This window comes from Peromyscus californicus, unplaced genomic scaffold (assembly GCF_007827085.1).
Source record: "Peromyscus californicus insignis strain IS unplaced genomic scaffold, ASM782708v3 Scaffold_10__1_contigs__length_136768540, whole genome shotgun sequence".
Taxonomy (NCBI): Eukaryota; Metazoa; Chordata; class Mammalia; order Rodentia; family Cricetidae; genus Peromyscus; species Peromyscus californicus.
The window spans coordinates 117,039,453-117,052,413 of record NW_026294391.1 but is presented as its reverse complement, the minus strand read 5'-3'; the positions used below and the strand labels follow the sequence as shown (position 1 = coordinate 117,052,413).

The window sequence follows — 12,961 nt, the reverse complement described above, 5'->3', positions numbered from 1 at the left end:
TCAGGCAACAAGGAAATGAGGAAAGGAAAGGACAGACACATGTATAGAAAAACTGAGGTCAGGTGGGCCATGTGTGTCCTGATGTAGTGGCACCAACTATACAACAACCCAGAACCTCAGCATGTTTACTAAGTAAAGCACAGGGGAAGGAGTCAGCTAGTCTCCGTAAGAGATCTCTACAGGGGAGCAGTCTCTGCTTGCAGTCATCAGAAGAAGGAAGCTGGAGTTGCTAGCGTTTACACACACTGACCACTGACCAGTCATTCATAAACAGTCACACTTGCACACACTATCAACCTTCCCATGAACACCAGATAAAAACATTACCATTCCTCTGAGTCTCACCCCAGGGGAAAGTTTTGCCACTCCCATGGGTCTGAGGCATTGGGGTACTTGACATGGTCATGACCATGTCAATCAAAAGATGTTCACTTGGTTTTCTCGGCACCCCACACCCACACCTATTCAGTTAGCCTAGCTGGTCAGCAGCTCCCAGTGTCCTCTTGTCTCTGCCTTCCAAGCACTGCGATGGCAGATGTCTGTAGCACGCGGGTGCTAGGGCTCCAAATTCAGGTCCTTATGCTTGAACAGCAGACACTTTGCTGACTGAACCATCTTTCCAGCACCCTTGCCTTGCTCTTTTTTTTTAAATTTACATGTTATTTAACTTTTAAACTTTAATAGTATTTTATTCATTATTTGATGATTTCCTACACATATGCAAGTTGTTTCTTGTTTTTTGTTTTTGAGACAAGGTCTCGTTGTGTAGCTCCAGCTGGCCTAGAATTTGCTATGTAGAGCAGGCTGGCCTTGAACTCTCAAAGATCTGCGGGCCTCTGCCTCCCTAGTGCTAGTATTAAAGGTGTGCACCACAATGCCCAGCTCTACAGTGTATTTTGGTTATATCATACCCCGCTCCTCTTTCTTGGTCCCCTCTCATTCCCTCTGGAACACCTCTTCTCCCCACTTCTATGTCTTTGGTTTTTCACAATCCATTGAGTTTAATTAGGATCTTGTGCATGCACAAGGATATAGAGCTGTTTACTGCATCATGGCCAACATCCCAGTGGCTGCTTCCATGAAGAAATATGCCTGTCCCTCCTCCAGAAGCCATTAATTGTCAATAGCCTCTCAACTAGGGGTGGGGCCTTATGAGCTCCTCCCCAATCCGTACTGGAGTATTGACTGGCTTGATCCCGAGCAGGATTTGTACAGGCAACCATAACTGCTGTTAGCTCATGAATGCAATGGCTCTGTCATGTCCAAATTTTTAAAATCACATTTATTTATTTGTGTGGCAGTGGGTGGAGGGGGAGGCAGGGGACACACGTGCCACAGAGTGTATGGAGGTCAGAGGACAACTTTCTGGAGTAGAGTCTCTGCTTCATGATGTAGGTTCCAGGGATCACATTTGGATTGTCATGCCGTGTGCAAGTGCCTTTACTCACTGAGTCATCTTACTGGTCCAGGGGTTCTTGTGTTGTTTCAAGACAAGGTCTCATGGAGCTCAGACCAGCCTGGAACTCAGTATGCAGTAAGGAATACCCTTGAGTTCCTGATCCTCTGCTTTTATGCTTTCTTAGTGATGGGGCACCTCACTATTACTAGTGAGGGTTTTTTTTTTTGCTTCCCTGTGCTTATTACTAAAGCTTTTTCACTTTGAAGAATGTACTTTAGCGTTTCTTGCAGGTCTAGTGAAGATGTGTTTCTTGTATGGTTTTGCTATGTGCAATTGACTTTATTTCAGGATTCATATGTTTATAACACCTTCCATAAGTGATGGAGGGTTACTGCTGCTCTTTGTTTTTATATGTGGATATAAATTTATGTCTGGATTTACTTGCTTTAAGCCTGAAGATCATTGCTTAGTATTTCCTAAGGGTATAACCTCCACTTTAGGTGTGAGAGCTAGAGGAAGGGAGTGTCCTAGTTCTCAGCCTCACTTACTTGGAATTTAGTCCCTTTTGCTCAGAGCTGAAGAGGATGTGATATGCTGGTGGTGTGCCCATTTTGGTAAATGTATCTCTTGACCAGGTTCTGAGAGATTTGGACATCTTTTGTTTGGCGGCATTTTCATGGAGTGTGGTGTCTTCAAGACTGAGTTGTGAAGAAAAGAGAGGAGTACAGCAGACTGGCTCAGAAGCCACTGACCCCCCTTCCCTTCATAATTTTGATACATCTTCGTGAACAAATGTTTCTCTGTTACATGCCGTTATAACAATTTCTCGAGACTCTGAGTGGTTCTTGCATTAGTTATGTGTGATTTACTGGAGAGTGAGGACAATGAACACCTCTTGCCTCCATCCTGAAAGTAGAACTTGCTACCACCACTTTCTTGGCTTCCTGATGTATATATGTATGTATGTATGTATGTATGTATGTATGTATGTATGTATGAATGAATGTGTGTGTGTGTGTGTGTGTGTGTGTGTGTGTGTGTGTGTGTATTTGTGTGTATCAAAAAGAAGGGGGAGGAGAAGGGAGAGCACCTGTACCAGGCAAGGGTGTTGGATCACTCAGAGCTCAGTTACAGGCATTTTTTGGACACTCAGCTTGTTACCTGGGTGCTGGGATCTGAACGATGGGACTCATGATTCCATAGCAAGCAATGTCAACCACTGTGCTATCTCTTCAGCCCCACCATTCACTCTTTAAGTCTATATGTGCCCTTGCCTGATCTGATCCTTTTTTTTTTTTTTTTTTTTTTTTTTTTTTTTTTTTTTTTTTTTTTACCACTTTTATGTTGTCCCAACTAGAAGCTGCATTGCAGGAAAGGATTCACTTAATTGTGTCAGTTGCCTTTCTTGAGGATTAAATGAAACAGTGTCCACAAAGTAGACAGCATATAGCATGAGGGATAGTGTATAAGCTTTATACATCTTCTACCTTTTTAATGAAGGGACTCTTATAAGAGCCCTTTAATCATTGTGATTTCAAATGTGTTACATGATTATTTTAGAGGTTCTCTGTGATTTTAAGAACTGTAAGACCCTATTGGTCTTGATTAATGGTGCTTTTGTGGGAACTTTATGATAGAAGACTCACTGGAGTCTTCAAAGAACTAAATTCCTGTCTTCTGACTTAGTTACATGTCCAGGGTGAGATTCCATTAAAATGCTTGAGGTTTCCCTGAGTTGTGCTTTGAATATAATCTCTGCTACTTTGTGTGCGTCTGTTGATCACTCATGACATATGAGATGCAAAGCACAGCTGAATGAAATTCACAGAAAATGCAGATTAAAGCCTTGCTTTCGTGAGGGCTGAAATATGGACGTAGTGGATTTCCCTTTCAAGTTGTCATGCTCAGGTGAACTTCTCCCTTTGGGTCTGTAGGTGGCAATATCAAACCAGAAATGCTCACATGCAACTGTTGGCCGCAAGAATGCATTCAGCTTTCAAATTGGATGATTACATACAGATGCCTGTTTAAAAATGTTGCGAAGTGTTGCCTGAATTTGAATATGTAATCAGACACCAGCTTTGCTCGGTCCCCATATTTACATATATTTGAATGGCTGCCTCTGTCTTCTGTGATCCACTGGGTGAGGTCTTCTGGGAGTTCCCCTCTCTCTCCCCTGCTGACTTGCTAAGATACCTTTCTGGCTCTTCTTGGGAATAACTGCTCCTTACAGAAATACCCACTTCTTCCCCATGCTTTAGTATAGCACCTGTCTGTCCTTTCCACGAGGAGAGGGTTAAAAGAAAGAGCCAAGCGAGGAGAAAGTACACACTAAGCCAGATCTGGAGCTCATTTCCACTGCCGCTATGTGACTACCACAGATACTCCGTATACTTTTCTCCTTGGTAACTTCCCTCTCCCTCTGTTTACCAGGTTGCTAGCAATGATGCCTTTGAGAAAACCCCCGAAGAACTAGCCATTTGCTCTGTGGACAAGGAAGACAGGAAACATTCTAAGCCCCAGTTGTGTTTTGTTTGTGTCTCTTAGGTGCTGGGACTACCTAGACACACACAAAAAAGTAGTGGAGACAAAAAAAGCAGACAAGTCAGGAGTAGTGGTGGGTGTGTGCCTGTAATCTCAACGTTTGGGAGGTAAAGGCAGGAGAGTCAGGAACTGAAGGCTAGCATGGCCTATAGGAGACTATATTTCCAAACAAACAGAAGCAGATAGTCCAATACTGGGGACTGGAAAAAGGAGAAAGGAAAATAGAGATCTTTCAACCCGGAGGAAGCAGTGACCCTGTGATTTTTCTACGGGCTAGAAGTCAAAACTTCCTATTCCTCATGCCAGGGTACCACAATTCCAAAGAAAGGCTGTTGGGGAGAGGATAGGATGGGGAGGAGGAATCTTTGAGCTTCCGCTAGGTTAGAGTTGTGCTAATTCAAGTTAAAAGTCTGCACAGGGATTCCACAGAATCAGTTTTTGACATTTCAGTTGTGTATGCGTGTATACATGTGTGTCTTTGTGTATGTGTGTGTACTTACTATATAACAGCCCAGGTGTAGAGGTCAGAAAACAACTTTCAAGAGTTAGCTCTTCTTTCCTTTGTGGGTTTTGGGGATTGATCTCAGGTTAGTTCTAAGACTCTCACCCCAAGTACTTTCACCAACTGAGCTGCCTTGGTGGCCCTAAAAACATTGTAAATGAATTAGTTAAGCTCTCTAGTGTTATTATGACACAGAATAATTCTCTCCAGCCTTCCAGCCCAACCCAGAATATAACAGAGCCCCATCCACCATATTTTCTATGAAATAAATGTATATTGAATTTCAAACAGCATTTATAAACTCATTGAAAGCTGCCTCTGATGAATAATATTAGGCTTCAAAAACCAGCCTTGAGCTGGGTGTGGCAGTACACACTTGTCTTGTAATACCATCTGAGGCAACAAGATCAGGAGTTCAAAGCTACCCTTGGCTATATAGCAAAGGTCAGCCTGAGATACATGAGAGCTGTCTTAAATAGTCAAAAGTGGGGTGGCAGGGGGTGGGATGGGCTGGAGCGACAGCTCAGCACTTAAGAGCACTGACTGCTCTTGCCGAGGACCTGGGTTCAATTCCCAACACCCACATGTTGGTCCACAACCATTTGTAACTTCAGTTCCATGGGATCCTGCACTGTCTTCTGACCTCTGAATGCGCCAAGCATTCATATGGTACCCAAACATACATGTAAGCAAAACACCCACACACATAAAACAAAATAAGATTTTTCTAAAAGAGCAAACAAGTCTTAAGACACTGCTATTTAAAAGTAAAAACCATTTCAAGCCAGATTCATCTTCAGTATAATGATTATACATTTGTGAATGTTATTTACATATAATATTAATTTACATATTAAACTTATTTGCCTAAGTAAAGCGTGTCTTTTAGAATCAATTCATCATGACAGGTGGTGTTTCTGTAAAAACAATTTGGTTCATTTCATTAACGACATTTTCTTTTTTCTCCAATAATCTGTTTTAATCCAAGACAGGTGTGTCATGTTATTTTGAAAAAACAGTTAAATTGCTTTATAATATTTCCCAAGCCTAGGAATTAGAATACTTCATGGAAAATAATAGCACAGTGTCCATACGCCCATGCTATGAATTGCTGCAACTCTCCCAGCAATGAGAGCAGAATATGGAAGATTGGCAGCCATTTAGTCATAGAAAGAAAACACAAAGCTTATTTACCAAACTGAAAAGAAATTAGGAAAGCTATTTTCTTCAGATTGCATGTCTGCTCAAATGCACTTTCTTAATTATATTTCGTAAGTGATGAATTTTTATGTCTCGTTAATCTCTTGGTTGGAAATTAAACATCAGTTGATTATCCATTAAGCTCCAAATCATGGGTACTAGGAAATTTTAAAGATAAGATTCTAGCCAGCCATGTGTCTTGAAAAGGTAGTAATAATGCATCTGCTGGCTAAAGTTGACAAAATCCCTTTCTGTAGAGAGGCAGGGTAGTAGTGTGGATAGACCCAAGGTTTGGCTTCAGACCTCCATATTAAGTCTGCCATGACCACTTACCAGCTGGTAACATTTCTAGGCCTCAGGTTTCTCAACTGTAAAATGGGACAAACACCTATACTGAAATGCTTAACATAAAATGGTAGCTTTACAAATCCTGTTAGTTTTGTTTAATCTGAGCAGTTTTATTAGGAAATAGGTTTTACCTGTTTTGTTTTTGTAGATTTATTTTACTTTTCATCATGTGTATGTGTGTGTTTCTATGTGTGGGAATGTGCACATGTAAGTGAAGGTGCACATAGGATCCAGAAGAGAATGTCAGATCCCCTGGAGCTGAAATTATAGGCAGTCAATTCTGATGTAGTCTCATGTAGATGCTGGGACAGAACTCTGGTCCTCTCCAGAGCAGTGGTGTATACCTTTAACTGCCAAGTCTTTCTCCAGTTCCTGCTTTTATGTTTTATGGATGAGTTACTCAAGACTCAAGCTGTGTCCAGCACTTTCCCTCGGCTGCTTGTAGAAAATGGCTGTGAAATGGATATAATGGATAACACTGATGATTTGATGTGAGTGTTCAGTCACAACTAGCCGCCCCTGGGGCAGCCACTGTCAGACCATTCCCCCTGACACACATATGACAGTGCATGGCCAGAGCTGCTGTTGTGGTTGCTGAAACTGCATCCTTGACTGAACCCAGAAACCGGAGGAGAGAGAATTCATTTTTAATAGGGATCACCTGCAAGTTACTCCACTTCCAACCCCACTTGTACTCGATTACTGATAGTAAGTTTCTTTGGACATATTTCACAAGCTGTGGTAACACTGCAATTGGGGACCACTACACAAATTATGTTCAAGAAAACAAATTTGGCCACTTTTTAGTAGAGAATCGTTGTTTGGGGTAACAAGGAAGGTTGGTGAGGCCAGCGGGAGTCTCAAAAGTTAAGACTGCATTGTCGGCACTTGGACATTCTTGAACGGGAAGGCTGTGGGGCTAAAGTACTGGTTTACAGGATGGTGAGTGGGGAGAGAAAGGGAGCCAGGGGAAACACTCAGCCCACTGAAGTGTGCTAGACGGGATATGGGATATAACGGAGGCTTGGACTTAGGTGGTAGCCGTGTTAGTGAACAAGAACAAAACCCCCAAGGAGATCTGGAACTGGCCAAATATGTACAGGTGACCAAGAGGGTTGAGTGGTCACGGGAGAAAGCAAAAGTTTCCAAGTCAATTCTCAGGAAGTAGGTCCCTTTCTCTAATCTTCCTTTCCATTTCTTTCCTCCCACCCTCTCCCATCTTCCTTCCTTCCATCTCTTTCTTTTCATCCCTCCTTCTCTCCCTCTCTTCTTTTTCTTTCTCTTTCCCTCCTTCCATCTTCCTCGTCCCTTTTCTTCCTTTTATTTCATTCTTTTTTTTTAAATTTCAAAGAAAGCTATTTTTAATAGCAGAGTATTTAACAAATACTAAAATCAAGTAACAATGGTTTGAATATAATATAAATATTTACAATATGTGTATAACATAAATGTAAATTATTTATTTTATAAAGTAATTTATTTATTCATCCATAAACTTGAATGTAATGTCATTCGTTTATACAGCATCTCATTCTTTATCCCACTCTGTCCTAGAAGTGACTGTGTAGCTCAGACTGACTTCAATTCATGGAGATTCTCCTGTGTCCTGATACTAACACATTAAGTCGATATTTGACATCAGATATTCAACAGTATTGAAAGTATATCCACTTTTTTTTAACTCTAGTGATGATCTAGAACGATTCATGGAAAACCAAGGTGCATCCAGCCCAGGTATCCTCATTTTAACAACAAGCCTCAGCAAACCATTCATGCGACTGGAAAAGTATGTTACTCTTTTGCAAGAGCTGGAGCGACATATGGAGGTAAGGGAAGAAAAGCTTCAGCAAGGTCCTTTGCCTGCTGGTGTCCTCTGTGCTGCACAAAGCAGATGGTCTGCCTCCAAACTAGCTTTGCTAAAAATCCAGAAAATAGCTTGGTTTCAAATTCTACTTGATCTGATCTTCCCTCTTTCCCAAAGATCTCCTAGCATTCCTCTTTATGCAGTGAAAGAAGATCCCCATTCTTTCCTGCTCAACAGTTATCATTCTTCCTCCTATTCTCTCTCTCTTCCAGGTCTCAGCTCTGTTGCTTCCCTCAAGACAATGCACATTCATTGACTTCGGTTTTCTTTTGCCTTGTCTATAGAGCGGTGGTTCTCAACCTTCCTAAGGCTGCAGCCCTTTCATACAGTTCCTCATGCTGTGCTGACCTCCAACCATACAATTATTTCCTTGCTACATCATAACTGTAATTTTGCCACTGTTACGAATTGTAATGTAAATATCTGATATTCTGGATAGCTGGTATGTGATCCTAAGGGAGTCTGAACCCACAGGTTGAAAACTGCTGCTGTAGATGATGGTTCAGTGGCAATCAGACCTGCAAATCTCTGGTGTTTTAACTAACATTACTGTGATAGAAAAAGCAAACCAACGTCAGGAAACATGGAGACCAACCAAAAGAGAAAAGAAATATAAAAAATATGTTTGTTGCAGATAGGAACACTGTAGAAATTTGATTTTCTGACTTTGGCATTCCCCAAAGATTATGAATGGGTCCAATACTTCTGTATCACTGTGCATTAGTATATCTACATCAAAGTCCACTCACATTTTTGTTTATAAACTGAATTTTATGTGCAATGATTGTAGTGCAGCTACAGTCTTTTCTAAATACTAGGAATTGCAACGAGGTCTGATAATTGAACATGAAGCACCCAGATCCCGTTGTGATTTTCAAAAGCATTGCCCTGAGCTGTTCTTTCATGATCGTGCATGGGGTGTGGAGGCGTGGGTGGGAAAGACTGTGTTTACCCTACTTGCTCTTCCTGTGTCTGGGGAAAGGTTTTGAGGTTTGAAAGGGGTTGATTATCTTTAAAGCAAAAGGTTCCATGCTGCTGTGCTTGTCAGCGTTTGTAAGGACCGAAAGCACCCTCTCTGAGTGAAAAGCACATTCTCAGGGTATTTGAACTGCCTCAAAGTTGGAGGCAATGGGGAGCTGGTGAGTAAAGGCTGCCAGAATGAAATTTCACTTGGGGCTCTGGAAGGTGTTGACCTCTGGATGCCTTTCCATATGCTAAGCCAGTTCACCAGATTGTTTCTTCCTTATCACAAAAAAACAGAAACTGTTACTTCTCCGTGCTGCAGCACACTGCTGCAGTGGGAACACGGTTAAGCTGGCAAGAACCCCCCAGGCCTAGGTGCTGCTCCTGCTGCCTCCCTCACCCGATTCTAGTCCAGCCTCCATTTGGTCACATTTGATTTGACTTCCTTCTGATTGCCGCCGTCAGATGATACACGCCAAGATGCCAGCACCATCCATCACCTGTTAGGATAAGATTTACCACGAAAGAATACACACTGACTCTCCGTGAACAATCCTGCCTGTGGCATGAGTCAGACCTCTAATTGTTCTACCCTCTTTTCTACCCAAGACTGGATGAGCAGAACTGACTTTCTCATTTCTCCAGTTGAGTTACCCCTAGGCGAGGTATGCCTGACAGGTCCATGTTCCTCAACATTAGGTGCACTACAGGATCAGTGATGTCCCTCCAAGTAATTATTTAATGACTATATTTATTATTAAATATTTTTAAAAACAATTTTTAAATGTAAATATATTTTGATTATATTCTTTCCTTCCCCCAAGTTCTCTCCCCCCCCTACCCATCCAACTTTAAGTTCTTTCTCAAAAAAGAACCCCCAAAACCTAGAAAACAAAATACAGCAACACCCAAAAAGAACAAAACAAACCCACCAAACTGTAACCAAATAAAAGCACACACACAAAGAAAACCCTGTGGAGTCCATTATCTGTTGGTCAGGGAAATGGGAAATTTTACCTCAATAATGATACCTATTATGTTGTTACTAAATATATAATGTGTTATAAACTATCTTAAAAACTACAGTATTTGGCTAAATACTGCTGTTTACAATGCCTATGTATATATGTGTATGCATACATTAAAACATCATATTGCCTACCATAAATATGTATAATTTTGCTTGTCAATTAAAATGAAAAGATAATAGTAAATTCAAATGTTATGTGCAAAATAGTTGTGTAATATGATAAGTTAAGAATTAAAAAAATATACCAGAATTTAGGATCTCAGTACTTTCAGTAATTAGGTGATTAAGAAACTTTCTGGGGCTGGAGAAATAGCTCAGCAGTTGAGTGAATACTACTTTTGCAGAGGACCCTCGTTCAGATGCCAGCATCCACGTCAGCCAGCTCACAACTAACTGCCTGTAGTTCCGAGTCAGCTCCAGAGGAATCCAAAGCCTCTGGCCTCCTCCAACACCAACATACTCATATGTGCATACTCTCTCACACACTCTATCTCATACAGGCACATAACTAAAAATAAAATCATCTCAAAAGATAAGAATAAATAAAATTTCTTGTGGTTCATAGTTCCATGAATTTTAACACAGGTGTGAATTCATGTAATTACCACCATAGTGAAGATATAAGACAATTCCATCACACACACACACACACACACACACACACACACACACACACACTTACTTTCGTGGCCATATGTTCATCCCACCTCATCCATGACAGCATCCATTCTCCTCTCATACTGTTTGTATTATTTATTTTTAATTATTTTATTTTTTGAGATTATAATATAATTACATCATTTTTGTCCTTCCCTCTTCCCTCCAAACCCTCCCATATACTCCTTCTAGCTCTCTTTCACTCATGGCCTCTTTTTTCATTAATGTTGTTACATACATATATGCATATGCTGATTCTGTTTTTTAAATGTATTCCTTTGATAGGACACCCATCCGGATCATCAGGACATTCTGAAAGCAATCATAGCATTCAAAACCCTCATGGTAGGTGACACTCTCAGATTGCCATACTCCATTTTGTATACTTTGTTGCTGAAAGAATGATTTGTGTGTAACATTTCTTTCCTTAAGCAAAGGTCCTCGGGGTGGAAACAATAAGCTCCGTGATTGTTACATTTGCTTTTGTTCTCTGCAAATCATGCTCACCTACGAAAGGTTGCCAGACTGAGGGTATAAAGCAATCACATTTGAAAGTCTTGGCCACATTAAGCATTGATGTGTAGGTGGGGGGTTTCCTTTTTTTCTTTGTCTTTACCCCCATTGCTCACCCTTTGTCTGTATAACTTGTCATTCACTGATTGGCATCAAGACTGGATTTCACTATTTATGCCAAAATACGTGAATTTGTTCTTTGCATATGAAAAAGTAATCCTTCATAAAAGGGCAAACATAGTGTACTAAAATGAAATTGCTTACTATAGATAGCTAGCAGAGGTAGCTATAATCTTATATCTTTGAGCATCAACATTAGCCTGTCTCCTTGAACCCACTGATGAAAAACCTTTTGATGCCATTTCAGAAGGGAAAAAAACCCTTTATTTTGAGTAATGAGTTAAATTTAGATATATTTGACATTTCTAAAACATTCTGTGGGATTTGGACTAATGTTTAGCTTTTGATCCTTGCTAGAAGGTTACTGGATAGCATTCACCATCACTTCACTTTTATTGCTTTTGAAAGATACATAACTGATGTGTCAGTGCTTAAAGGGAAAGCTGAAGATCAGACAAGGCATTATGATAAATTTGTACCCGTTGTCAGGCAAAAGTAGTAAAAATACCCGCAGTTTTCCATGGCTCCACTTCATAGAACAGCTCACTCAAACCCATGCCTGGCATTGGCATTTGTTGTCATTTGTGTCTCTTTTATTCATTCTTATGTGAATGAACATAAACGGCCTCTGAAGAAACGGGTTATCAAACAGCACAACAAATTCAAGAGTCAGTCAGGTATGCTAGGGGTGCTTAGATACCACCACTTGGGACACAGAGACAGAGGGCCCAGTTCAAAGTCAGAGCCTCAGTTGCCTTCTGAGTTTGAGGCCAGCTTGAGCTGCACAAGAGTGTCTGAACAAACAAAAACTAAAATATGCCCCCCCACAACAAAAGGCAGACGTGATTCTTTTTTGTCATGTTATAAAACTTGCTGTGATGGTGGTAATATAGTTACTACAAATACACATGCTTTCAAAATCTGTATAATGTGTTTATTTCTAAAAGTCTTAGTTAAATGATGCAACAGATTTTTATAGAAAAAAAAATTACTTCCAAAAAGTATCATACATTCATGTGGACAAAGTAGCATAAGGAAACATTTGCTTAGACTTGTATTCATTTTGGAATGAGTACTGTTAAATTACTCTAAGAAAACTTTCCTCTTCTGAAACAGATTTTATATCTCTCTATATTTCATACCCCACATAGTATTGGCAGACTGTTTCTTGATTTGAATTTCCAATTTAATCATCACGAAATGCACTTGTATCTGTTTTCCCCAATCCCTTCAGGACTAAAGATAAGCTAAGTATTTTACAAGGTACTGTTGCTCCCTAAACAAAATGAGGACAGTGCATGTGTTCATGATAAACTCAAATTTGCTATGGCATAAAAACATAGATTCTTTTGCCGTTCTCTGTTTTCAAAACTCTAAGAGTAATTTTTGTTTGTTTTTCTTATCATCAGGTTGGTACCTTGTTGGAGAGTGAGCATACACTTATTTTGTAATTACAGCCCTATTTACCCATGGTAGCGAAGGTCTGTTTGCTATCGTGACTCTACTTGATGGGATTCTGCTTCTGGAATCTCCAAACTCTTTATGGGGAGGGAGCAATAAGCCCCTTCTTACCATTTTATCTTGATTCCTTGGCAAAATGGAAGCTGTCACCTCTTCTTATAACGTTGAGAGGCTCAAAGCTAGGTAGTGTACTTGTTTGTTTGGCAGGAGCATGGATGGCCATAGAATTCAGGGTAAACGATGAAGAGATCCAGTGAGAAGCAAGGAGTAAAAAGCCGTACCTTATTTTGAACTTGTTTTGGGGCTGAGAACTTTCCCTATCTGTTTCACCTCAATCCCTATTTCATCATGTTCTGTTTC

The 12,961-nt window shown here is 40.5% G+C and overlaps 1 protein-coding gene across 5 annotated transcripts in view; it reads left to right on the top strand.

Annotated features, from left to right (window-relative positions):
• Window positions 1–12,961, top strand: part of Arhgef6 (Rac/Cdc42 guanine nucleotide exchange factor 6) — a 129,268-nt gene that overhangs the window by 97,299 nt on the left and 19,008 nt on the right. For all 5 annotated transcript variants that reach the window (XM_052739857.1, XM_052739849.1, XM_052739840.1 and 2 more), the window contains 2 exons: window positions 7,681–7,819; window positions 10,793–10,852. In XM_052739857.1, the coding sequence (XP_052595817.1) occupies window positions 7,681–7,819; window positions 10,793–10,852 (199 nt within the window). The remainder of the gene's footprint in view (window positions 1–7,680; window positions 7,820–10,792; window positions 10,853–12,961) is intronic.